We start from the raw sequence: 27921 nt of genomic DNA on the forward strand, positions 1-27921 counted from the left end.
TTTTACGGCCTGTCGTCGCCGTCCTCTGAGCGACTTCACTTTCACTTTTCACTTTCATGCATTGGAGAAGGAAATGGCAACCCACTCCAGTGTTCTTGCCTGGAGAATCCCAGGGACGGGGGAGCCTGGTGGGCTGCTGTCTATGGGGTCGCACAGAGTCGGACACAACTGAAGCGACTTAGCAGCAGCAGCAGCAGTCGCTGTCTTGAAATTCTTAATTTTCTGAGTAAGGGGCCCAGCTTTTTCCTGTTGCCCCGGGTCCCACAGATTGCACAGCCAGCCCTGCTACCCATTATGAGCCATGTGCCCTTGGCAAGTGACTTCTCTTCGATCCTCAGTTTTCTCATCAGGCCAAGAGCTAAGCAGCAGGTGTCATGCCCTGGAAATTGTGACTGTCTTTCTATAGGGCTCTGTGTGGCCCTGCATAGTCGTTGCCTGACTCTTTGCAGCCCTTTGGACGGTAGCCCCCAAGGCTCCTCTGTCCATGGAATTTTCCAGGCAAGAATGCTGGAGCATGTTGCCATCTCCTTCTCCAGGGGATCTTCCCAACCCAGGGATCGGACCTGTGTCTCCTCTGTCTCCTACATTGCAGGCGAATTCTTTACCCTCTGAGCCATCTAGGAAGCCCCATCTGTATGGCCAGACAGGGAGAAATATCTCTGGAGCCACATGCAGTCTGTCTCCCAGCCTTGTTCATGGGTGGGATATTTCAGGCCAAAAATAAAATCCTCACTGGGAAGTGAATGGTCCCACCACCTGTGCAACCCCCCCCCCCCCCCCCCCCCCCCGCCTATGGCTATATTGGGTCAAGTGGTTTAGGGCCCTGTGCTGCTGGGAGATGAGGTACAGAGAGGGGTGGGCCTGGGAAGAGATGAGGGTCTGGTGAGGCTGTTCCAGCAGCTTCTTTCAGCAGAAGGAGGGTCAGTCATGTGCCCTTAATAATAAATGAAAGCCTGATGCCCAGGGGAAGCTGACGGAGCCTCCCTCAGGGCCGCCTCCCTCACTCTGTATCCGTGGAGGACCCCATGTCCCAGCAAAACTCAACCTCCCAGACGTTTCTAGAATCCCAACTTCCTGAATTCATAGCTCAGCAATTTCCCAATGGTGGCAACTTACGTAACCTCTCTGGGCCTCAGTTTCCCCATCTGCAAAATAGCAGGTTTGACCTCATGGATGTGAGATGTTAAATGATCCCCCACGTGGCAGCATCTCTCCAGGGACTTTCCGGCTGGCTCAGATGGTAAAGCATCTGCCTACAAATGTGGTAGACCGGGGTTCAATCCCTGGGTTGGGAAGATCTCCTGGGGAAGGAAGTGGCAACCCACTCCAGTATTCTTGCCTGGAAAATCCCATGGACAGAGGAGCCTGGTGGACTACAGTCCATGGGGTTGCAAAGAGTCGGACACGACTGAGCGACTTCACTTTCACTTTTCACTTTCAGTGTCTCTCCTTTAGCTGCTTATCGCCTTCAGGATAAAGCCCGAACTCCTTATTCCATCTTCTCCGGGCCTCCGTGCAGTGAGGGTCCATTTCCCCTTCTAGAGTCAACAGCCTCAGGATTTGCCCTGGGAAACCTTCAGCCCCCAAGGCAGAGCCCATGATGTGACTGTCAGTCAAGCCAAGGGGCGGGCACATGACCCAGGCTCAGCCAATTAGGCACATTCTCTAAGGACTTTGCCTCTTAAGGATGGAGAAGCTTGTGGAAAGAGGTTGGAAGGATTCATTTGGGAGGTTATCACCCTGAGTTCCTGCTGTCTGGATCCCCAGGGCTGCCCTGGGACCTGGTCCTCTCTGAACCTGGCTCTTCAGCCTTCCTTCTGATTCTGTGCAACCCTTCACAGCCTCTCACGGATGTCCTCTTTGTCCAGACTGGCCCCATCAGGTTCTGTTTCAAGTGTCCCAAGGTCCTGGTGGAGATGCTCTGGCTCCTGCTGGCAGCTTCCCCAAACTTATCCCGACTTTGACCTTCACCTTCAGCTTTTAAGGACCCGCCTACTGTTCTCACAGTCCATGTCTGCTACTGTGTGCCTCTGAACATTTGTCTTTGCCGGTCCTTCTGCCAGGAATGCCCTTTCAACCTTACTTCTCCTCACTCACTCATCTTTTTAAAACTGAAGTATAGTTGATCTACAATGCTGTGTTAGTTCCAGGTATAAAGAAAAGTGACTCAGTTATCCATATGTATCTATCTATTCTATTTCAGATTCCCTTCCAGGAGAGGTTATTACAAGAACTGAGTCGAGTTCCCTGTGCTAGATAGTAGGGCCTTGTTGGTTATTATTTTATATATAGTAGTGTATATTTGTTAATCCCAAACTCCTAACTTATCTCTCCTCCTCCTTTTCCCTTTGGTAAACCCTAAGTCTGTTTTCTATGTCTGAGAACCTGTTTCTGTTTGGTAAATAGTCATTTGTAATTTTTTTTAACTCCACACATAAGTGATGTGTGCCATTTGTCTTTCTCTGACTTACTCCGCTTGTTACAATCACCTCTATGTGCATCCTCATTCATTCTTATCTTCAAGAACCACCTCATACATGCGTGCTAAGTTGCTTTAGTCATGTCTATTTGTGACCTTGCAACCCCACGTAGCTTGCCAGGCTCCTCTCTTCATAGGATTCTCCAGGCAAGAATACTGGAGTGGGTTGCCTTGCCCTTCTCCAGGGGATCCTCCCAACCCAGGGATCCAACCCACGTGTCTTATGTCTCCTGCATTGGCAGGTGGGTTCTTTGCCACTACTACCAACTGGGAAGCCCAAGAACCCCCTCAGACATTGTCAAAACTGGGGGGACTTCCTCCACCCCTCCTCCACACACAACCCCCCACCCCCAGGCCTGGCTCTGACCCTTTAGGCAGCCCCGGAGCTTCTCTCTCTCAGCACCAGCAACCCTTCGTCTGAGCCCAAGGCCAGATCCAGGTCCACCTTTGTTTCTTGGTTGGTCTCAACAAAAGCTTTCTGGGCTCCAGAACCATGGAGGGGCAGATAGACAGCTCCCTTGAGACCTGCTCAGGGACTCCTCTGCCAGCTAAGACTGAATCCACTGCCCACTGATGAAGAGTCATGAGGGGGAATGCTGAAGAATGCAAGCTGGGGAATTGTCCCAGAATAACAACAAGCCCAGCTCCTCTGGGTTGGCTGTTGCCCCATCCTCAACCTTTGATCCAGAGCCTGCCCCAGCCTTAGTCATAGCCCCAGCCCCTGCCCAGCTCCAGCCACAGACCCGACCTCACACCCTGCCCTCAACCCCAACCCTGTCTCTGCACCCACATAGCCCCTCGCTCCACATCTGCCCTCACTGCAGCCCCTCCTGACAGTCTCCCCAGTGAGACCCTCCCAGGCTGGCCTCTGCAGAGCCCCAGCTCTGACTGAATGGGGCCTCCAGTGGGAAAGGCCTGGCCAGATAACTGGGCAGTGAATGGAACAGGTGTATCAGAGGCAGGCACCATGCCCAGGTCCCCTCCAGTGACAGAGGCTCTGCACCAGGTCACAGGGCTGAGCATTAGGCAGGGGCAGGGCCAGGACCAGGTTTAGGTCCAGAAGTGTCCTTCTGTTCCCTCACCTCCCCCGCCCCAGGCCAGGCTTCATCCTGAGCCTTGGGGCGGCGGGTGGCGGGGGAGAGAGGGACTGGACCCTCCATGGTTGCTGACTATCCCACCTAGGAAAGTACCCAAGCTATAGCTACTCAGAATCAGGTTAAAAGAAGCAAAAAGGGGAGTCCCAGGACAAGCCAGTAGGATTTGGGAAGCTTGCAAGGTAGGGGTATCAAGAAAGATGAGCCTTGAAAGAAGGGCAAAAACAGCCCAAGTCCACCCCACCACCACCCCAAGGTCACCAACACCTCTCCACCCCTTCCCCTGGGGAACTGAACCAGGGACAAAAAGGCCCCCAGGACCTCAGGGAATCAGGCCCTCCACTCCACCCCCAGGTGAATCCTGCAATAGACAACGTCATGAGAACGGAAGCCGGCATTGTGATGTCACAGGTTGGCGATGGCTTTGTGCTCCTGGAGCTGTCGAGTGAGTCAGCCGGGCCCCTTCCTCCTCCCTGCGTTCATGGACTCATATCTGACGCTGGGGGCTGGAAAAGTTGACCAAGCAGCCCCTCCCCTTCTCACCCTGATCCCCCCTGTGCTGGCCTGGCCCAGCAGGTGGCCAGTGAATGGCGCTGAGGGAGATTGTCTTCTTTTAGCCATAACTAGCAAACCAGACTTAAGTGAGCAGCCCAGGAACTCTTTGCAAGGCTGTGTTGAAACTGCCTGTTAACTAGGCCGCTTTCCCAGCTTGATTGTGAGCTTATTCCAAGTGTGTACCTCAGTCTAGCTCTATGGAAAGCTCAGAGTATATGTCAGTTAAATGCATAAATGGTTGGCAGGATGGGTGGGTAGAGATAGATGACAAAGGTGCCTCCTCCCTCTGTGGGCTACTCTCTGACCCTGCCCCAGCTCTGCCCCCTTGGACTCTTTTCCTGAATGCTCTTGGAAGCCAGCACCTGTTGGAAGTCCCAGGCATCTTGGCACCCATGGGTCTTGACAGTCCCCATTATGGGGTGACAATGACAATGATGCCACTGCAGAATGGCCCCTTTGGTCCCCCCAGAGCTGGAGGCGCTGCTCAAAGGCCCCAGACTTTGAATTTAATGAAACTTGAGTCCAAATCAGCCCTGCTGTACATCCTCGAGCTGGTCACAGGGGTCCCCTCTGAACCTCGGTTTCCTTTTCTAGGAAGTGAAACTGGAACCTGACTTCTGAGGGCTGTCAGGAGGACCGGAAGAGAAAACTGCCACCTTGACTGTTGTCGTGGCCACCCATCTCCTTCCTGCCTGGCCCACGCGGCCCCCATCGTTCAGAGTCGCCCGAGGTGGTGTGGCGGCGATGCTGGCGGCCAGGGATGCAGGCCAGGAGGCTGGCCCGCGTGATCCCGGCAACAAGGACAGGGACCTGCGGGTGCTGTCCCAGGAACTCTGCCAACTCCAGGCCAAGTACGAGCTGTCCCGAGCCCCGCTGTGCCCCGACCCCGGCCCCGGGGCCACCTGCGGTGGGCTAAGTGGCTGGGACTGAACAAAAATGCCTGAGGAAGCAACAGAAAAATTCCTCAGGGCCAGGAAATGGCCAGGGAGTGGGGGATGCCTGGGAGTAAGTCAGGAGGGGTAGCTGAATTGTGAGTAGCAAGAGGTGGGGGCACCTAACTCTCCCCCTTTGACTTTAGGCTTTGGCTGGTCCCAGGCCCTGCACAAGCTCAATCTTGCATGAAGGCAGGGCTGTGGGTGGCCATCCCCATGCACCTGTCGGCTCAGCCCTTCCAAAATCAACGCGTGAGGCTGCTGCCCTGGCTCCAAGCAGACGCCCTGGGTCCTTGCCCAGAGAGGCCTTTCCATATCAGGCTGCCCATGAAAGCCTGAATTGGGTGCAAAAGGATGTTTCTGTGAATGAGTTTTTGGAGAGAAGGTCAACCCATCCATCATATTCTCACAGGGTTTCCAACCCCAATAATGTTTAGTACAGAGGCTCACCCCACGTGGTATTTGCAGCAGGGAATACCATTCTTTCTTGCATTTTTCAGGATGGTGTGGATGAGAAAATAGGGTCTGAGATGCAGAGTGGCTTGCCCTGGGACACTCAGCGGTCACTCAGAGATACCTACCACAGCCCTGTCCCCCTCTGCCCTCTGCCCTTGACTGCTGATCTTGAATGGGCCCAGAGCAGGAGACTCATCTTGCTTGGTGATGCCCTTGACTGTCAAGCGTGGCTGGGCAGTAGCATGTGGCCGTCTCCCTTCTGGGGGCTGTTGGGACCCCGACTTCAGATGTGCTGGGCGTCCCAGACCTGGTCCCCACCGTCCTGTGAGGGAGGGTCTGGTTACCCCTGTTACACATGGCCAACCCAGGCACAGAGAGGTGAAGCCCCTGGCTACATCACCAGCTAGTGGGGGCTCAGGCCATCTGCCAGCCTACAGGAGGGGCTCCATAGACCCCACATCAGAAAGTCTCAGCCTTGCTTTCCCCCCGGGTCTCCTTTCTTATGGCCTGACCACCAGCATCTATTTGACCTGTCTATGACTCAGTTTACTCAGCAGTAAAACGGGAGTGGAGAGACGCAAGTCAGTGTCCCCAGGTGATGGGACAGTGACTGGTCCAGCCCAGATCCACACGGCTCCAGAGACGGGCCCTTGCCAGGGGTCACAGCCTGGGGGTCCCCACACCACGTTGTCCTGTCTGGCTCACTCGCCGGCACTGAAATGTCTCTACAGGCAGAGGAAGCTGAAGAGGGAGGTGGAGAAGCACAAGCTTTTTGAAGACTATCTGATCAGGGTCCTTGAGAAGATCCCCAAGGGTACGTATGGAGCTTTCTCAGAAGGCCTGTCCTCTCCGCGACCACCTCCCAGCCCGGGACCCGGGCACCTGTGACCCCAATGAACCTCGAGCTCACCTGCCGCATGGGAACCCACAGGCCCGTGCCACCGTGGTCAGGCCAGCCTGGCCACCAGCCGTGTGACCTGTGTGGCAAGTTCTCAACGTCTCTGTACAGTGGGAACAGCGAGAGCTCCATAGCACGGATCATCTTTTATTATCATGTACTGGCTTGGCCAAAAAGTTCCCTTGGGTTTTTCTGTACCATCTTGTGGGAAAACTCGAACGAACTTTCTGGCCAGCCCAGAGGCACAGAGCCTGATGTTCAGCTAGCACCCAGGAAATGGCAGCTATTATTATTATCTTATTTGTCTTTGGTTTTGCTTGTTGGAGCTAAAATTACACAGACATCTGAAATGGGTTTCTGTGTTTCGTTTGATCATGGTTTGTGCCAGAATCCACTGTGATCAGTGCCGGAAACTTGGTAGGAAAGGGAAGGGAAGTCATAGTTACATATGTGTATTATTATTATATTATTATCTTTACACCATCAATAATAAAATACCTATTATTGTCTATGAAATATTTACTCTGTGCAAAGCTCTTTAGCTAATGTTTTTAACCCCTCCTTATGAGGTGCCAGGGCTTCCCAGGTGGCTCAGCGGTAAAAAAATCTGCCTGTCAAAGAAAGAGATGCAGGAGACGCAGGTTTGATCCCTGGGTCAGGAAGATCCCTTGGAGAAGGAAATGGCAATCCAGTATTTTTGCCTGGAGAATCTCATGGACAGAGGAGCCCAGCAGGCTACAGTCCACGGGGTTGCAAAGAGTTGGACACGACTGGGTAACTGAGCACACACACTCGTAGGAGCTTCTGGGAACGGTGTTACCCAGGCTCAGAGACCTTAAGGGACTTGGCCAAGGTCACCTAGCCAGGAAGTGGTGGAGCTGGCTCTCAGACTTTGGTCCATCTGATTTCAGAGCCACTGTGCTAAGTGCTCTGGAGCTGTGGGAGCCCCAAGGACTCTGCCCTGGAGGTCAGGGAAGGCTTCCTGGAGGAGGGGGCCACTCATGGAGCTCAAAGGTATTCAGCAAAGGGGTCCAGCATTGCAGTCAGAGGGAACAGCACAAACGTAGGCTGGAGCCCTGCGTGGTGGGTTTGGGGCTGGTGAGTTCCAGTGTGCTGGAGTGCCGGGGCCTGGCAGGGATTGCTGGGAGGTGTGATTGGAAGGTTGAGAAGCACCAGAGAGCCTTGAGCGCCGAGCCAAGGAAGGGCACAGGGCTCCAGGCCAAGCACAGGTCTTGATGTGGACCCAGCGCCCAGGGTTGCTGCCGGCAGCCTCCTAGGTTGGGGTCTTCCTAATTCAGCCATGCAACCCTGTCCAACCCACCAGAAGGAGCAAACACCAAGGCTGGGGCCTGTTCGCTCAGGGCAGCAACGACCCCTGTCCTCTTCCTGCAGGCTCCCCCAGCCAGCAGTTTCTCCTGGGGGCTCCAGGGGGTGGGGCAGGGCGTGGGGAGTCTCCTGCCTCACTTGACAGAGATCCAGAATCCCCACTCAATCCAGAATCCTTGCAGCCTTTCAAATGCTGAGGCTTCTCCTAAAGGGACAGGAGATGGGTGACGGAGCCTTCTCAACTCTGGGGCTCCAGCTGAAGCATCAGCGCCCCCCCCCCCCCACCACACCGTGTGAGCATCACTGCAGGGGGCAGGTAAGGGCTGGGCATTCTGTGCCCACCCATCCTGCCACACACTGTCTCCGTAGGCCATAACCAAAGGGAGGAGCCGGAGGAAACCCTGTTGGCGGCCATGGTGGAGCACTATGGGAAGCTCTTCGCAGTCAGCCAGGACATCCAGAAGCGTCTCGAGGCCTTCTTTGAGATGAACCAGGCCGTCCACAAGAGTCTGGAGTCTCTAGAGGAGGGCCACAGGGCTCTGATCCCGGTAACAGCTGTCTGAAGCCTGGCCCATCCCCCTGGGCAGAGAACTGGGGTGTAGGCACCCACCACCCTCTGCACCCCAGAAGGAGGCCTGGAGCAGGGGTGGGGTGCTGGGAATCTGGGCGGGGCTGTCACTCCAGAGCCTTGTTCTGAATCCCTTTCCCTCCACTTCTGCTGGGTGTCTCCCCTGGAAAACTCAGCTTATGCTTAAAAAGTAATCTTCATGGTAGAAAAGTCAGGAGTGCTAGATTCAGACAGACTGAGGTTCAAATTCCCCTTCAGCCTCTGACTAGCTGCATGACCCTGGGCACGACCCTCTCTGAGCCTCAGTTTCTTCAAATGCGAAATGGGGGCAATACAACCTAGCTGGTAGGCTGTTGTGGAACACTGAACAGAAACTGTCTCAGAGTAAATGCCCCCAGAGGTCATATCTCTCATATTTGGTTTATCTTCTGATGAATTCAACTTTCAGCCCAAGGGATGGGCATTCTATGCGGAAGAAACTGCCCTGGCAAAGGCATGGCATGATGAATTTTTGTGCTGCAGCTGGGGCCTGGGGACACAAGAGGACAGAGGCTAGGGACGTGGAGAGGGACAAAACAGGAAAAGAGAAGCTGACGGGTTGGTTGATTCTTGCAAAGGACCTGGCTTGGAATTTGCAGCCAGTCTCTGCCCCCTAGTGGTACCACTGAAAACCTACAGCATTTTGTACCTTTTTTTCCTTTGAGGGAGGGACACTGTGAAAAGACTTAACATGCTTTATCTCATTCAAATCTCACCCCAGGACCCCAAGGTAGGTGCTTCTATTCCTAGAGCTGAGACTAGGGGAGGGGAGTGAGGTGTGCAAGTGCAATATTGGATTCCAGCTTTATTGAAAATTTTAATATTTTGCTCATCGCACATTATTTTTTGCATTAACTTTGATTTTCAAAAACGTTGCATTAAAATATTGATGATATTAATTCTGAGCTAAGTGTTGCACTTTAGTCCCAGGCAGACTATTTTTCCTCATTTTCAAAGTAAGGAAACTAGGGCTCAGAAAAGTGAGGAGTCATGTATATCCTGTGTCCCCTAACACATCCTCACTGGGGGAGTGTGCCCAGCGCAGCCTGTGCCCCAGAGGCCTTCACAGCTTTGTCCCTGACGCAGTGTCCTCCCAGCAGCACCTGCAGCCGGAAGGGCCCAGACAGGTGGTTTTGCTTATGGAGAGTGAAACTGGGCTCTAGGAGCTGAGCTTCGATTCAAACCCCAGTAGGCCTGAAAAGTGAAAGTGTTTGTCACTCAGTAGGGCTTCCCTGGTGATTCAGAGGTTAAAGCTTCCGCCTGCAATGGGGGAGACCTGGGTTCCATCACTGGGTCGGGAAGATCCCCTGGAGAAGGAAATGGCAACCTACTCCAGTATTCTTGCCTAGAGAATCCCATGGATGGAGGAACTTGGTGGGCTACAGTCCACAGGGTTGCAAAGAGTCAGACGTGACTTCTCTTTCTTTCTTTCTTTCTTTCTTCCTTCCTCCCTCCCTCCCTCCCTCTCTCCCTCCCTCTCTCTCTCTCTCTCTCTCTTTCTTTCTTTCTTTCCTTTCTTTCTTGTCTGACTCTTTGCGACCGCAAGGACTGTAGCCCGCCAGGCTCCTGTGTCCATAGAATTCTCCAGGCAAGAAATACTGGAGTGGGTTACCATGCCCTCCTCAAGGGGATCTTCCCGACCCAGGGACCAAACCTGGGTGTCCCACATTGCAGGCAAATTCTTTGCCACCTGCGCCACCAGAGAAGCCCTACACATACCTTTCCTTACAACTCCTGGTGCTCTGAATGGCTCTGACACCACCCCACCCAGAGCTTTCTGATCCCCGAACTTTCCACTCCCCACCCCCATCCTCGCTCAGACCGCCCTGAGCAGCGAGCTCCTGGACCAGGCCCAGGGCAGACGCCCCCGGGGAGGGTCTGCGGCCCCGAAGTGACCCAGCCACCCTCACCGCAGTGCCTCAGGATCCGGCTGTGCCAGCTGCAGAGGAGGTGTCACCGCAAGCAGGAGCAGTGGCAGCGGCTGGAGCGTGGCGTCACCCACCAGAAAGCCACGGGCAGCGGTGAGGTGAGCTCAGTCCGCCGGGCGGGGTGGGGCTGCGGCGAGAGCCGGGGGCTGCTGTCTCCTCCATAATATCAGCCCCCAATGCGCGCCCTCGCGCGCGTGCGCACAAACACACACCCCCGCTTACCCACGTCTCCCTCGTGGCTTGGTGGTGGTGTACAGTTGCCAAGTCATATCTGACTCTCCGTGACCCCATGGACTGCAGCACGCCAGGCTTCCCTGTCCTTCCCCATCTCCCGGGGTTTGCCCAAGTTCATGTCCGTCCAGTCGCTGACGCCATTCATCCATCTCATCCACTGTCTTCCCCTTCTCCGCCCGCCTTCAGTCTTTCGCAGCATCAGGGGCTTTTCTAATGAGTCAGTTCTTCCCATTAGGTGGCTAGACGACTGGAGCTTCAGCTTCAGCATCAGTCCTTTCAATAACTATTCAGGGTTGATTTCCTTTAGGATTGACTGCTTTGATCCGGTGGCTATTAGCTGTCACAGTGCTTTTCTAAGAAGAGGCAGATGCTGAGGCCACAGGCAGTTAAGGCAGCTGGGATGCCCCCATTCAGGCATGTGCACTCTTAAATAATGTGATTCTTACTCATATCTATTTCACCGTGGAGAAGAGTGATGCTCAGAAAGAATCAGTCAAGGCTGATTCTCAAGTCAGGGGACTTGAAGCTGTGGTTTTTCCAGTAGTCATGCATGGATGTGAGAGTTGGACTATAAAAAAGCTGAGCGCCGAAGAATTGATGCTTTTGAACTGTGGTGTTGGAGGAGACTCTTGAGAGTCCATTGGACTGCAAGGAGATCCAACCAGTCAATCATAAAGAAAATCAGTCCTGAATATTCATTGGAAGGACGAATGCTGAGGCTGAAACTCCAATACTTTGGCCACCTGATGTGAAGAACTGACTCATTGGAAAAGACCCTGATGCTGGGAAAGATTGACGGTGGGAGGAAAAGGGTATGACAGAGGATGAGATAGTTGGATGGCACCACCGACTTGATAGACGTGAGTTTGAGCAAGCTCCAGGAGTTGGTGATGGACAAGGAGGCCTGGTGTGCTGCAGTGCATGGGGTCACAAAGAGTCAGACACGACTGAGTGACTGAACTGAACTAAACTGAAGTCAGGGGACAAGATTTCTGGGTTTAATCCTTTGAGCTTTTCTTTCCTGGGCTGGGGAATGTGGACTAGTTACCCTCTGAACTCCCCCCGGGTCCTCCCCATGCCAGAGTCTGTGCCCTCCTAGCCTCGGGGTTTGCTGGGAGGAGGTGGGGAAGCCCGGCTGGGGCACAGGGCAGTGCTGGGCACACCCCACGTGAGCAGGGTGCAGTCGGAGAATGTGGGAGCTTCTCAGGCCCCGTGGGATACTAGTTTGGAAGACATGAGCATTGGAGTCTGTGGGCTTCTACTCCCAGTCAAGGAGCCCTGAGGGGGACCTGGATCGGCCGCAGTTTACAGAGCCTGTTCTGGGTCTTTCTCTTTAAGGTGGGAAGCAAGGAAGCCATGGCTGATCATGACTCTGAAGACCTGAAGTGCGGGACTCTGGAGCTGCCCCGAGTAAGGAGCCCTGGGTTCCTCCAAGTGCCCCCCACCAAGCCCCTCCGTTGGGTGTGAACCTCAGGTTTCCCCAGCCAGGAGGACCCTCTGGAAAGCCATCCGTCCTGTGTCCCTCTTTGCAGGGGAGGATGTTCTGACTCCGGGGAGTGGAGGGACTCATCCCAGCCCCTTTGGGTGTAGAGCACAGGCCGAGATGAGAAGGTGGCTCCTGGCTCCAGGATGCCTCTCTGGCCTGAGCAAGGTGGGGAGAGGGGGCAGGGGATTCTAAGAGGGGGCCCCGGCCTGTTCCCCTTCCTGCAGAACGAGCTGCTCAACTATGTGCAAGCGGCCATCAACGACATGGCCCAGCAGTGCTGCTCCTCTGCCCAGGCTGTGCCCAGGGGCCTGGGCCTCTTCTCCAAGCTCGACCTGATCCAGGTGAGGACTTGTGCTCCCCAGGCAGGTTCTGACCTGAGCCTGTCCTGGGCCTTGGCTCCTGGTGTGTCCATGTTGGCCCTTCTCTCCCTGGCTGCATGGTGTCTGCATGTGTGCGTCGGGGTCTTGGGGTCTTTTTTAGCCTCTCAACAAACTTGTAATGAGCACCTATTGGTGCTGGGTCAGAGAGTTATCAAGCAACTCCTGCCCTGCCTGGGCTTAATGTGTAGTCCCACTTTGTTACATCACACACACACACACACAAACACACATGGGGTACGCACCCATGCAGACAGTCATATGGTCTCACCGGACACCCTGCAATACACATGAAACATACTCAGACACACCTGCAAACCAACACACCAAGATGCTCACAGATGTGGCCATATGTTTACACAGGGAGGGACATTTCAGTGACCAAGGCAGCCTCAGTGCAGGGTCCTCATCTGAAACTTCAGGCTCCGCTCAAGTTGGCTGAGCTTTGCCTTCTCACTGGGGGTCCCCACCCTCATCAGTCATAATGCTGATGCTGCAACAGGGGAGGTCAGGACATCAGATTGGCTTCCACCAATGACAGCATACCTAGTCTTAGCCACTGAACCACCAAGAAAGTCCCCATGGCCACGTACTTGTGTGGACATAGCTTTTCCAATTATCTTGGGTAAATGCTTAGGTGTGGAATTTCTGATTCACGTGGTAACTCTATTTAACATTTTGAGGAACTGCCAAACTGTTTTCCAAAGTAGCTCTGTAATTTTACAATCCTGTGATCATAGTATGAGGGGTCCAGTTTCTTCATATCCTTGTTAACACTTGATGGTCTGTCTTTGATAATTTAGCCATCCTAGTGGATATAAAGTGGTATCTCATTGTGATTTTGATTTTCATCTCTCTGATGATGAATAATGTGGAACACACATGTGTTTATTGTCCATTTGCATATCTTCTTTGGAGAAATGTCTACTCAGACCCTTTGCCCATTTTTTAAACTGGATTATTTGTTTTTTTATTGTTGAGTTGTAAATATTCTTTACATACTCTGAATATAAGTTCCTTATCAAATGTATTATTTAAAAATATTTTCTCTCATTCTACTGGTCGTCTATTCACTTTGGTGATGTCCTTTAAAGCACAAAGATTTCAATTTTGATGAAATCCAATGTATGTATTTTTATTTTAGTTACTTGTGCTTTACTTATCATATCTAAGAAACTATTACCTAATCCAAGGTCATGAAGATTTACATCTAAGTTTTCTTGTAAGATATTTATAGTTTTAGGTTTGTGATCTAATTTTAGTTAATTTTTGTATATGGTATCAGATAGGGGTCCAATTTCATTATTTTGCATGAGGACATTCAGTTGTCCTGTTACCATTTGCTGAAAGGACTACTCTTTCCTCATTGAATTGTCTCCTCCTCCTTGTCAAAAATCAACTGGCTGCAAATGTGAAGGTTTATTTCTGGACTCTTAATCCTATTCCATTGGTCCTCATGTCTGTCCTTAGCCAATACTGGACCATCTGGATCACTGCAGCTTTGTAGTAAGTTTTTTATAATTGGGAAGTGAGTCTTCTAGCTTTGTTCTTCCCTTATTTATTTTTTTTTGAGGTTATTTGACTCTTGTAACAGCATGTCTTGTGTTGTATGTGTAATCTCAACATCTGGGTGGGTTTCAGACCCAGTGTGACCAAGGCTCAGTGGCACTTAAAGGACCGAACTTTCTACCCTTCCCTATTTCCCCTTCAGCGCTGGCTTTATCCTAAACCGTAACTTGCTTTCCTCATTCATGGAAGGTTCAGTGGAGTAGTTTGAATTCAGGATTGTTAGTGCCTCTGGGACCTGTTATTGCCTGCTAAGTTGCTTCAGTTGTGTCCGACTCTTTGCAACTCAATGGGCTGTAGCCCACCAAGATCTTCTGTCCATGGGATTTACCAGGACACTGGTGGGCAGGGGGTGGTGGGCAAGTCCCATGTTGTTGTCCCAAGTCCCAAGTCCCATGCCTATGCTGTCCAGCAGTGATGGTCCACAGTGAGTGAGGCTGCATCTTAATTGAGAAGAACTTCTCACAAGAATGTCATGGGCAGTATCAGGGCCACCCTGCTCCGTGGCACAGCTCACACTGAACGCCACATATTTGGCATCCCCTGGGGTGTAGCTCCTTCATGTTGGACATGAATGAACATTTGAGAAAGGGCACATTTGCCCTTACACTTGCAGTGTATTAATTTCATCTTCTTCCCAAGAAAAAGGAGGAAATTACCCAGTGATGTCAAGGGGTCCCAAGGATCTCCCTCAACAATCAATCAGTCAAGACTTACAGTCACACTCTTATGCCCAGGAAAGAGTTAGAGGTGGGGGAAATAAAGGTCACCTGGCCCTTAAGAAATGAGTGCCCCTCAGAGAGAGAGAGAGGCTGTGGGCAGTCAGGGTGGGCTTCTTGGAGGAAGTGGTGAGAAGAGGCAGGCAACCCCATTCAGGAAGCCACACGAGGACCTGGACTCTGAGCCATCCACCTCTGCCACTGCTGAGCTGTGTCGTTTCAGAAAGGTCACCTGACCTCTCTGAACCCGTTTGCTCCTTGCCAATTGGCATTGATACCACATCCTTGTCGGGGCCCTTGTGAGAGGACGTGCAGGTCAACCTTTGATGGCGGTTTGGTGTCTGGGAAGCGGCGTCCAGGGCCCAGTGCCCAGTCAGGCACCAGAGATTTCTTTTTCCTTCCAGGAATTCATGTTGGACAAAATGGAGACTGTGAGATTCATCTCACTGCTCACAGAACCCATCATGTGCTGGACAGCAAACAATCCCAAGGACCAGGGCCGCAGAAGCTACCGCAGACCCTTCCGGAAACATTCAGTGAGTGAAGACCCAACCCCCAGGAACCTCTTCGCCAGCACCCAGACCTCAGAGTGCTTCGGCCTATGCTGAGGCAGCCCCGGGCCTCCAGGCTGCCAGCATCATGACCAAATCCTTACCTGCTTTGGCCTCTTTTCTTCACCCACCAGAGCTCCCGGCTCAGCGGGGGTGGGGGGGCGGGGGAGCCAGCAGGCCGTGGCGGGGCAGTGAGAGAGCAGGATTGGATCCTGAGGCCAGAAGGGGCTGAGGGGGTGCTGTTCCCCACATTTGGGGACTGATAGGGATCAAGGTGTGGCTTCCCTGGTAGCTCAGCTGGTAAAGAATCTGCCTGCTATGCAGGTCGGGAAGATCCCCTGGAGAAGGGACAGGCTACCCACTCCAGTATTCTTGGGCTTCCCTGGTGGGGAAGATGGTCAAGAATCTGTCTGCAATGTGGGAGACCTGGGTTCGATCCCTGGGTTGGAGAAGATCTCTCAGACGAGGGCATAGCAACCCACTCTGGTATTCTTGCCTAGAGAAGCCCCATGGACGGAGGAACCTGGAGGGGCTATAGTCCAAGGGGTCGGACATGACTTAGTGACTAAGTACAGCACAGCGATCAAGATGAGGCCTGCCCGGGACCATGGACAAGCAAGGGGGTCGGGGGAGGAAGGTCCCGAGTTGGAGGCAGCAGCCAGGTGGGAGGTATCGGGCTGGAGACCTGTACCGGAAGTGAGGAATGCATTTCTCTCTGTCGTGAGTGGATCCGTCTGAGACCAAGGAGCTTTGGATAAATGCTTGATTATTGGGAACATAGTCACAGGAGCCGCCCAGAGCCATAGGATGTGTGGGAGCTGACCTGACCCGCAGCAGGGTAGGGGGCACTCAGTTTGTAGGGAGACATCTCATCACTGGCTCCCAAAAGCTGGATACCAAGCCAGTGCCTACTGCCCACCGAAGGGTCCCAGAGCTTCCTGGCATGAGTGCTACTCTCAGGGAGACCAGGGCAAGGCAAAGCCCTTCTCGGGGCTGGTTTTCCCATCTGTGAGATTGAATTCAAGGTTGTCTAAGGGAGTCCCCGCTCCAGTCTGATGTCCTCAGGTCAAGGTTGGAAAGACCTGGTATGTGTGGATGCACTGGCTTGGTGTCATTGAGCCACAGGAATAAAATCATCCTAGTGACCACTGCAGCCCCTGGGGATCTGCTGATGCTGACTGACTTAGGTAAATGTTGAAAGTTGCGGCAAACGGTGGCCTGTCAGCAAGTTACCTTTCATGGGGGAGCTTCAGAAGAGATGATGCAATTCCTTCAATAAGCAACACTGGACTGATGTTCTCCAAGTACTGTTGGGAGAGATGATGGGGGGTTCGGAGGGAGGAAGGGTGGGGTGGGGCCCCGAGTAGGACCTGGCCACTGAATTAATTAGGGAAGCTGAATATAAGAAAGGAGGTGATGTCAGGTCAGGTCTTAAGAGCAGTTTACACCAAAAGGGTGAGGGTGCTGCAGAGAAAGCATCATTTTGAGTTTCTGAGTCTTGGACCTTTGGAGCCAAGAGAACATTCCAGGTAGAGCTTGAGTCAGATTTCAGAAGAGAGAGGTGAGGGGAGGGCTGGAGGAAGTGAAGGAGACACACGGGGGCTTCCCGTTTGGCTGCAGCACGAAGAATCTGACTGGCAGTCTGAGATGGTGGGTGGGCTGGGGAGCCACAAGGGCTCCCGAAGTCCGGGCTGTGAGGTTTGGACTCTGGTCTGGAGGATGTACATGGGAGTGTTTTGTCCATTCTGGCTGCCATAATAAATTACCATATGCTAGAGCTTTCGTGGTGGTCCAGGGGTTAAGAATCCACCTTCCAATGCATGGGACACCAGTTCAATCCCTGCTCCCAGAAGATCCTACATGCTGCAGGGCAACTGAGCCTGTGAGCCACACCTACTGAGACTGCGCTCTAGAACCCGTGAGTCACAGCTACTGAAGCCTGTGCACCTAGAGTCCAGGCTCCCAACAAGAGAAACCGCTGCAGTGAGAAGCCCACACACTGCAACTAGAGAGCAGCCCTCTCTCACCGCAACTAGAGAAAGCCTGTGAAATAAGGCTGCAACTAGAGAAAGCAGCACCGAAGACCCCGCACAGCCATAAATAAGCAAATCTTTTTGAAAATATCATGTGCTGGGTGGCTTAAACAGCAGATGTTTTTCTCATGATTCTAGAGGCTGGAAGTCGACGATGAAGGCACTGGCAGGTTTGGTTTGGTGAGAGCCCACTTCCTGGTTCATGTGGTGGAAGGAGGGATGGAGCCCCTCGAGGTCCCTTTATAAAGGCACTAATCCCATCCATGAGGGCTCCACCCTCAACTAGTCACCTCCCTGAGGCCCTAGCTCCTGACACCATTGTACAGGGGTGAGGATTTCAACACAGGAATGCGGGGGGACAGGAACACTCCGTCCATCACAGGGACTATGATCCCCTCCCCTCTGCTTTTTTTCTCTCCCCACAACATCTGCTTTCCAAAGAGATCTGAAGCATCTCAGTAATCTCCCTGTGCTGTGGGAGATCCCATGGAATGGGATCCCATGTCATGTGGGCACATGTTAGGCCAGGGATTCTTAAATCTGCACAGGAAGCCTTTTTAGGATCAAGTGTGGATCCACGCCCAGAGCTTCTGACCCAGCAGGCCTAGAGTGGGCCAGGCCTTGGAGTCTGCACTCTATGACAAGCTCCTCGGTGATGCTGATGCTACTGGTCCAAGGACCACATTTTGGGAACTGCTGCTTTGGAGGAATGACAAATCCCAAATGCCTCAGCTGGGCTCTGCTCCATGTGGGACACCAAGCCCCTCGCCTGGAGTCCAGTTCCCATCTGTACAGCGGGGCAAGCATGATGGGGTCCTGGCACTCTGGGAGGGCCATCCCCACCCCATATGACCTCCCCGTAGGTGTTGGACATAACACCCTGTTAGGGGCCCAGGGCACAGTCCTCTGGTTTGCCCACTGGGGCCCTGTGAAGAGCTGTTGGCCTTCTGTACCCTGCCATCGACTTGCTGTGCACACGTTATGCATGTGTTCATAAGTCAAGTTCAGATTTTTGACTGGGAAGGAGGGCCATCAGAACAGAGGCCTGGTGTGACAGTGACTTGGTCACTACTCTAAGTTTGCAGCAGGCATCCGAGTCTTCTAGAAGCTCCCAGCCTCCCCTGGGCAGAGCTTGGTCATGAAATTGACGACTGGGCCCTGCATTTAAGCCTCCCAGGCTGCTGGCATGTACTAGAGTGTGGGAGTTTATCCTTGCTGGGCTTTTTTGTCAAAAAAAAAAAAAAAAAAAAAGGCTCTCTTTTGAGAAAGCTCTCTCAGCCGTGGCCCTGAACCTTCAAAGCACTTTCTTCCTGGATTCCAAATTAGCTGGAGAAAGGCCTTCAAGAGCATTTGGAGGAAAAAAGCAGTGGTTTCAGGTACCTTACGAAATGTCATTTCATCTGACTTCACATCCAGACCCTGAGACCCCAAGACACCAGGAACCCGAGGGCTTGGACATTTTCCAAGACTGAGAGCTCTTTGTACCTGACATCAAATTCCAGCTTTAATTTTCTTTAAGTGTGAGAGCATTCTTTCTACAGACCATTCAGGAAGAGGTAGACTATTAGCTAATGGCTGGAGCTGAGAAAATTGGCTATTTGGCAGAAAGATCAAGTTATGTCTTTTTTCCCCACCGGATATTATAGTATATTCCAATTCCTTTGAGACGTGGTTTTCCAGTGTCAATACTCATTAAAACCACCTATGATACTTGCTAAACAGGGCTTATTCTCAGAAATTATGGATTCTGGCATGACGCCCCCAAAACCTGTTTTTATAACAATCATCCCAGATGGTTCCAGTGCAGACTGGTCTCCAATCACAGGGTGCGGAACACTGAGTACATCAATGTCAAAAAGAAGAAACTCTGCTCCACATCTACCTTTAGTCCAGAAGAATTCCGGAAGCATCAAAGCAATCAGAAGTGATACCTGAAAATAGTTGAACCACATAAAAATGAAAGCTGCATCTACCTCAGAACACAGCAAAATGCCTAAGGAAAAAAAAAATGCGGGGTTGGTCGTCAAGGAAATGCTGAGAAATTTGAAAAAGGATCAATGTTTTTGATATTTAAAGAACACAAGTAAAAAGAATGACATCAATTGTTCCCCAAATAGACAAAAAATACATCACAAAATAAAAATGGCCTACAAACATGAGAGATATTTCACTTCACTAAAAATACAATTGCACATTATAACTTCTTTTTTCAAAGGGTCTTTGTGGATGTGGTTAAGTAAAGATTTATTAATTTTTGGCTGCACCGAGTCTTCATTGCTGCTCCAGGCTCTCTCTAGTGGCAGCAGGGGCTACTCTCTAGTTTTGGTGTGAGGGCTTGTTACCGCGGTGGCTTCCTTTCTGGAGAAGCACAGACTCTAGGGCACGCAGTTTCAGGAGCTGTGGCACTCGGGCTTCGTTGCTCTGTGGCATGTGAAATCTTCCCAGGCCAGGGATCTAACCTGTGTCCCCTACATTGGCAGGTGGCTTCTTAACCACTGGACCACCAGGGACATCCACACCTTATAACTTCTGCCCATCAAAAAAATATCAGCTAGTACACTAATGCATATAAGGTAGACTGTCCAACACTGCAATGCTGTTTGTATAAACTATCTTTGGAAAGCGATCTGAAAAGGGGTCTTAAGAGGCTTACAAAATGTTTATGGCCTTTGGCTCAGCAATTCTAAGTCAAAAAATTTAAGTGAATTCCATGCTGTCTCTTATCCAAGAATCACCAGCATATGGGGAACCAGTCCACCTGCTGGGCAAGAGTTGGGTCCCTGAGGACCGCTGAACTGTCAAAAAGGAGTTAGAAACTCTGTTCTGCCATGTTAAAAATGGTGAACCCTGGATGGGAAGATTCTAATTTTTCTTTTTTTGCTTTATACTTTTGTATATTTTCCAAAATTTCTGCAATAAGCATGGTTAACTTTTATAATTGGGGGGGGGGGGACTTTATTCAAAAATTGATTAAATTAATTGGAAACCAACTCTTCTTGACATTCACTGATCCTAACCTTTGGTATCTCTAAGAACAAAGTAGATTGTCAGGTGCTTCAACCACAGGACTCTCATCAAGTCTCTGATGACAGGGTTCTTGGCCCCTGCATACTGCTTTTTCCAAGTTCAGCAATTCTGCTTTCTGGAATGTGGCTCCATTCTCTGAATGGCCTCTATCTAACCTTAAAAATCTGGTGTCCCAGTCTGAGTTCCATTCTTAAGGTAAGGAAGTTACCAGACAGGGTAACAGGACAATTGTGGAGGAGGCTTCCTCGCCATGACCCCAGATGAAAAGGCTCTGGGCACTTCTACCTTCACTCCCAGCTCATCACCCTGGGGATTCAGGCTCTGCCCAGCCCTGTCTTGGCCCAGGAATGTCCAGGCTACTTCAAGGCTTGTACTCAAGACTATAAGTGCTGGCCAGACTACGGGAACATCTAAAATGTCTTCAGAACCTACTGTATAGCACAGGGAACTCCACTCAGAGCTTGGTGGCGACCTAAACGGGAAGGAAATCCAAAAAAGAGAGGCTATATGTATACATACAGCTGATTCACTTTGCTGTACAGTAGAAACCAACATAGCATTGTAAAGCAACTATACTCCAATAAAACTTTAAAAAAAATCTCAAATGTCTTCAGACCCAAACCCATCTGGTACCAGCACGTCCCTGTTTCTTACTAGGCATCTTCAGAGGATGCTGCCCGTTTCCATGCCCTTTGGTGCCAAAGCTCACTTGTCCTGGCTGCCAGCTGCCAGGATGCCCAGCCCCGGGTCCCCAAGCTGCTGTCCAGCCCTGTGCAAGGGGAGATGTGAGGCCCAGAGTGGCATCTCCCTCACCCCTAAATCCCTGTGCCTATTTGGGACCTGGCACAGAGCAGGTGTTCCATGTTGGACAAGCAGGGATGTGTGAGTAAATCTAGAGAGCTAGGCTTCCTGCTGGCTCTCCAGGTGGTGAGAACTTCCTGGTGTGGTACCAAGGTGCTGCTTGCAGACCACGGGATCCTCCCCACAACCCATGAGCTAGAAAGCGGCAGTTTTCCAACTCTATTCTACAGAAGGGGCAGCCGCCGCTCAGTGAAGTTATGTGGCTTGTCCAAGGTCACACAGCCGCTCAGCGGTTGAGCTGGGATATTAACTCAAGTCCACTGGGCTCCAGATGGAACAATTTAACTGGAAACATTGCCAGCAAAAAGAACAAGTACAAGCAGTAACATGCATTGGTCGCTGCTGTGTGCCATCCACTTTGCTAAGCTCATCATTGCTCATGCAGCCTTCATGCCCACCCTGTGAAAATGACTATCCTATTTTGCAGATGAGGAAATGGAGGCTCAGAGAGGTTGAAGGCTTGCCTGAGGTCACACAGCCCAGGGGGCAGGCCCCACATCTGTCTCTTTCCAGAGTTGGTGGGACGGATGGTTGTTATGTTATGAAGGTGTGAATCATGAGCTAGAGGGCAGGAGCCAATGGCTGACGTTCAGATCTGGGTGAAATGAAGTTGCCGGGTGGAATCAAGGGGGTGTGCTACTATAGATCCCTACTACTCAAAGTGTGGTCCGGGGACCTGCGTCCCTGGAATCACCTGGGAGCTTGTGAGAACGGCAGAGAATCTGCATTTTAACAAGATCCTCTCAGGATCCACCTGCATGGCCAAGCGCTGGTCTAATTTGCTCTGAGGCAAGGCTGCATTCCCCTCGAGTGAAGTTAGACTCTCGGTTCCGCTGGGATCTGGGAGGGGCCTCTGGGAACTGGGAGGAGCCTTGTCTCTAGCCAGCCAATCAACCACCTGGGCTCCCCCTGAGCGCTCCGCGGGGGGCGGGGGGGGTGCCGCTGTGCTTCGAGGGAGGTTCCTTCCGCCCTGACTCCCTTTCCCTGCCCCTCCCCTCCATCCGCTTCCAGCCTCACCTCCTCCATGAAGCCTCCCCAGCTGCCCCTGCCCCACAGCCCGCCTCTGGGTTGCCATCCCCTTGTAGAAGGCTCTCAAGCGCACCTACCTCCTTAAAGGTATCATTTAATTGTTTGAATTTATATCCTCCCCACCAGAAGGAGACGTTCTCAGAAAGAAAAGCCATGTCTTGACCACATATTCTAGCACCCAGTGTGAAGGCTAGCACAGAATTGGTGTCAGGAAGTAAGTTTTGAATGAATGCATTCTTATACCCGCTGAGTGAATGAATGAACAAACGAAAGAAAAGTCTTAAGCAAAGGAGTGAATCTCTAAGAGAAAAGAAGTTTAAGGCCTGTGTAGGAGCCCAGAGTGAGGGATATTTAGAGGGCAGAGGGATCTTGGCTACCACTTGGCCATCAGGGTCATCCATGTCCCATACATGGGGGCTGATGGATACCTGGGCCCATGCCACCATCCAGGATGAGCTGTCTCCACACCAGTCGCCCAGGGTGAGACTTGCTAAAGCAGGCAAGGATTCATGAGTCCTCGAAGGGAATTCTCAGGGGAACTCTCCCTCTCTCCTCTCTCCCATATTGTAGATCGTAAGCATGCTGTAGCCCATCATCGTGGGCTGTTCCAAGGGATGAGGGAGGAGGGGACCTCAGGAGAGCCAGTACCCACACTCAAGACAGTGACAGTGTGTGCTTCTTTGGAGCCAGCAGAGACTCACTCTGGAGTGAGCGAAGCCACACAGGCCCGCAGAGCCCTTTCAGCCCTCACTGGCCTTTAACATATGGAGTTGGGATGGATGAAATGGAAAGGGAATAAAAAAACATGATGGCCCTTGTGTGTGTGTTTGTGTATGTATTTGTCTGTTAATAGTTTATTCACAACAACTGGATAGATTATCACCAGCTCTATGGGATGGGAAGTTCTTTTAAAAGATTTGTTTTAAAAACCCTTTTATTTTGAGGCATTATAGACATTTCTTACAACATTTAGTTGTAAGAAATAATACAGAAATATTTGCATACCATTCATTCAGCTTCCCCCAATGGTAACTGTCTTACATAACTGGAGAAGACTCTTGAGAGTCCCTTGGACTACAAGGAGATCCAACCAGTCCATCCTAAAGGAGATCAGTCCTGGGTGTTCATTGGAAGGACTGATGTTGAAGCTGAAACTCCAATACTTTGGCCACCTGATGCAAAGAGCTGACTCATTTGAAAAGACCCTGATGCTGGGAAAGATTGAGAGCAGGAGCAGAAGGGGAAGACAGAGGAGGAGATGGTTGGATGGCATCACCGACTCGATGGACATGGGTTTCGGTGGACTCCAGGAGTTGGTGATGGACAGGGAGGCCTGGCGTGCTGCAGTTCACGGGGTCACAAAGAGTCGGACACAACTGAGCGACTGAACTGAACTTACATAACTGGAGCACAATGTAACAACCAGGAAACAGTCACTGAGACAGCCCATTGACCTTGTTCAAATTTTACCCAGTTTTGCAGGCCTTCATTGTATTATATGTGCATGTAATTAGTTGCATGCAGTTTATCACACCTGTAGATTCTTGTGGCCATCACCACAGTCAGGATACAGAACAACCCCATCAAAAGAATTCTTCCAGCTACCCTTTTATAGCCATAATCATAAGCTCTTCCCCACCCCACTCAGTCCCACAACACCTAGCAACCACTGCCGTGTTTTTTATCTTTAATTTTGCCATTTCAAGAGTGTTATACAGGTGAAAATTTACAACATATAACCTGTTTGATATTGACTTTTTTTCACTCATAATTTTTGTTTTCATACAATTCCCTTGAGAGTCAAATGAGTTGTTTTGTGCGTCAATAGTTTGTTCCTTTGTACTGCTGAGTAATATTCCATGATATGGATGTACTGCAATTTGTTGAACCATTCACCTGTTGTGGGCTTCCCTTGTGGCTCAACTGGTAAAGAATCTGCCTGCAATGCAGGAGACCTAGGTTCGATCCCTGGGTTGGGAAGATCCCTTGGTGAAGGGAAAGATTACCCTCTCTAGTATTCTGGCCTGGAGAATTCCATGGACTGTGTAGTCCAGTTCAGTTCAGTCGCTCAGTCGTGTCCAACTCTTTGTGACCCCATGGACCACAGCATGCCAGGCCTCCCCGTCCATCACCAGCTCCTGGAGTTTACTCAAACTCATGTCCATTGAGTCAGTGATGCCATCCAACCATCTCATCCTCTGTCATCCCCTTCTCCTTCTGCCTTCAATCTTTCCTAGCATCAGGGTCTTTTCAAATGAGTCAGTACTTTGCATCAGGTGGCCAAAGTATTGGAGTTTCAGCTTCAGCATCAGTCCTTCCTGAATATTCAGGACTGATTTCCTTTAGGATGAACTGGTTAGATCTCCTTGCAGTCCAAGGGACTCTCAAGAGTCTCCTCCAACACCACAGTTCAAAAGCATCAATTCTTTGGCGCTCAGCTTTCTTTATAGTCCAGTTCTCACCTCCATACATGACTACTGGAAAAACCATAGCTTTGACTAGATGAACCTTTGTTGGCAAAGTAATGTCTCTGCTTTTTAACATGTATAGTCCATGGGGTCACAAAGAGTCAGACACAACTGAGTGACTTTCACTTTCACTTTAACATTGGTATGAACAAAAGCTTTTCATTTCTCTGATGTAATGTTCAAGAGTACAGTTGCTATACAATTTTACAACTAAAATTGTAAACACAATTTTAGTTTTTTTTTTCAATTTTAGTTTTGTAAGAGAACATAGTACTCTTTTCCAGGGTGGCTGTACCATTTTACATTCCCAGCAGCAGTAATTCAGTGGCCCCATTTCTCTATATCCTCATATTTGGTGGAGTCATTCTTTTTAATGTTGTTCTAATTAACAGACACATCATGGTATCTCACTGTGATTTTAATTTGTATATCCCACTGGTTAATGCTGTGGAATATCTATTTGTATACTTATTTTCCAACTTACACCCTCTTCAGTAAAATGTCTATTTATGTCTTCTTGCTCATTTATGGGAAGTTCTGATTAAAAATAAGATCTCATGATATCTATTGGGAACTTTCTTTCATACCAAATAGTGTAGCACATCATTTTAAAAGATTTCAAAAAGTTGATCTAAAAAAAGAGTTAATCTAAGACCTTTATACAGTTTCGATTTTACTATCAATGCTTGCATAAGATATGGTGGGGAGAGTAGGTATACCTACAGTTATTTATTTCTACAATGATTCACTTCCTTTTTCTGTTTCCTGTGATCTCATATAAGAACTTATTCTAGGCAAAATGCTGCCACTTAGGAAATGAACAAATTTTAATCCTCCTTCAGCAAGCAGCAAAAAGGTGAGAATTGGGAGAGCTGGAAAGCCAGTCTGAGAGGAACAACTGCCTGAAGTCGGGGAATGAGAGGTCTTTCGAGGGCAACTGAAACTGATACGTGGGCTCAGAGAGGTACAGTAACTCACTCAAGGCCACACAGCAATCAGTTGGCAGAGCCAAGGTCTGGCTGCCATTAAAGGTAGAGCATCTTTCATGCTCAAAGTCAAGAACTTCCCCCGCTTCCTGCCCAAATATCTCCAGTGGCGGAGAAGAGTTTACTCAGCCTTTCAGGGGTCTGGTATTTGGACCTGAGGGAAACCAAATATCTTCACACTTTTGCATTTTCATCTGAAATTTTTGTGTCAGTAAATTTGCTTTCTACTTCATAATGCTTTGTTTTATACCCCCCCACCCCCTCCAAAAAATCATGTTTTCTTTCCTGTCAAAATCTTTGAGGAAAGCGGATGATCCAGGAAGCTGCTCCGTGCTTATCCGCTCTTCAACCTCTGCCTGGCAGAACTCAGGGACCCCTGAGACCTGGACCGGGGAAGCCAGCACTCTCCCCACACAACTTCCATCGTCTGTAAACACAGGCTCGAGTTTCAAGAAGCTTTTACCAGCTCCTCTGAGGCCAGGCTCTTCTGAGCTTTGCTCTCCAAGGGCCTAGAGAGTTTCCAGGATCACAGAGGCCTGAACGTCTCCATTTTTCATGTCCTGGGGATTCACTCAGGCACTGAGCTCTGCTCAGTCTAATGCAGGCTGCACCATCACGGCATCACCCTGGACCCTCCCTCTCCTGCCGCCCCATGTCTAGTCCCCGCGGGTCCTATCCGTGTCACCTTCTGTCCCTGCATATGATCCACTCTTCCCTGGCCCTCTTGTCTCTGACCTTCAAGTCTTCTGTTCCATCCCTGCCCTCTTGAACCCCATTCACCTCATAGCAGCCAGACCAGTCTCTCTACAGAGCATGTCTGATTGGGCCCACCCTCCCTCCTGTCCCTTCCATGGCTCCCTATTGCCCTTAAGACAAACCCCTTCCTGAGGCCTCAAGGCCTACATGATCTGGTCCTGACCTACTTCTCCAAGCGGACCTGCACCACTGTCCTCACTCCAGCCTGACAGGCCCCCTCCCAGATGGTCACCCATGCTGTTCCCTCTGCTGCTAAGGCTTCGTCTTTGCTTGTGCCTACTCATTCATTCAGTGCTGTTTTCTGGAGCACCTACTATGTGCCAGGCCCTGTGCCATATACTGGGTGTACTATGTGACCCGGTCCCCACCTTCTCGGAGCTTCCCCGAGGCAGAGATAGGTGAGCAGTCATGAACTGTGATAAATACTAGGATAGGAAACCACGAAGTGCTGAGAAAGAGACTAACAAGGAGATGGGGAAGAGAAGGATAAATGAACCCTCTTCCAACTCACCCTTCAGATCTCAGTCAAAATTCACCTCCTCTGAGAAACCTTCCCTCTCCCAGACCAGGCAAGGGCCACAGTTACTGTTCCCACAGCACCCTGTTCTCTTCCTTCCCTGCACTTGCATCAGTTCAGTTCAGTCACTCAGTCGTGTCCGACTCTCTGCGACCCCATGGACTGCAGCATGCCAGGCCTCCCTGTCCCTCACCAACTCCTGGAGCTTCCCCAAACTCATGTCCATTGAGTCAGTGATGCCATCCAACCATCTCATCCTCTGTCGTCCCCTTCTCCTCCTGCCCCCAATCCCTCCCAGCATCAGGGTCTTTTCAAATGAGCCAGTTCTTCGCATTAGGCAGCCAAAGTATTGCAGCTTCAGCTTCAGCTTCAGCATCAGTCCTTCCAATGAATATTCAGGACTGATTTCCTTTAGGATGGACTGGTTGGATCTCCTTGCAATCCAAGGGACTCTCAAGAGTCTTCTCCAACACCATAGTTCAAAAGCATCAATTCTTCGGCGCTCAGCTTTCTTTATAGTCCAACTCTCACATCCATACATGACTACTAGAAAAACCATAGCTTTGACTAGATGGACCTTTGTTGGCAAAGTAATATCTCTGCTTTTTAATATGCTGTCTAGATTGGTCATAGCTTTTCTTTTTGGATGTTTACTTCCACATTATTCCTGTGGGTTGGGGATCTGGGCATGGCTTAGCTGGGTCCTCTGGCTCAGCATCTCTCCACAAGGCTTCAATAATGTGTCAACCAGGGCTGTGGTTTCATCTGAAGGCTCAACCGGAGGAGAATCAGTTTCCAAGCTCACTCACGTGGCTGTTGGCAGATGAAGTTCCTCATAGCCTGTTGACCTGAGGCCTTCAGTTTTTCACTGGTTGTTTGCTGAAGGTCTCTCTCAGTTCCTTGCCTCATGGGCCTCCCCATAGGGCAGTTTATAACATGGCAAGTGAGAGAGAAGAGAGAGTGAGCCAGACAGAAGCTATGGTCTTTGGGTAACCTAGTCTCAGAAATGACACTCCATTGCTCTTGAACCCTGTCA

General features: G+C 50.7%; 1 protein-coding gene across 1 annotated transcript; it reads left to right on the top strand.

Annotated features, from left to right (window-relative positions):
• Positions 1 to 4682: 4682 nt before the first annotated feature.
• CCDC197 (coiled-coil domain containing 197) lies at positions 4683 to 15265 on the top strand. Its single transcript, XM_061159122.1, has 7 exons — positions 4683 to 4979; positions 6248 to 6330; positions 8110 to 8288; positions 10263 to 10373; positions 11848 to 11919; positions 12220 to 12336; positions 15062 to 15265. The coding sequence occupies exons 1-7, from the start codon at positions 4873 to 4875 to the stop codon at positions 15263 to 15265; spliced, it is 873 nt and encodes a 290-aa protein (XP_061015105.1). The 5' UTR covers positions 4683 to 4872.
• The last annotated feature ends 12656 nt before the right edge of the window (positions 15266 to 27921 follow it).

Source organism: Dama dama, chromosome 13, assembly GCF_033118175.1.
Source record: "Dama dama isolate Ldn47 chromosome 13, ASM3311817v1, whole genome shotgun sequence".
NCBI classification, from domain to species: Eukaryota; Metazoa; Chordata; class Mammalia; order Artiodactyla; family Cervidae; genus Dama; species Dama dama.

Coding starts and splice junctions, on each gene's coding strand:
- CCDC197 (XM_061159122.1), top strand. CDS start 4,873: ATGCTGGCGGCCAGGGATGCAGGCCAGGAGGCTGGCCCGCGTGATCCC. Junction 8,289..10,262: donor GCCACAGGGCTCTGATCCCG/GTAACAGCTGTC, acceptor CCCTCACCGCAG/TGCCTCAGGATCCGGCTGTG. Junction 10,374..11,847: donor AAGCCACGGGCAGCGGTGAG/GTGAGCTCAGTC, acceptor TTTCTCTTTAAG/GTGGGAAGCAAGGAAGCCAT.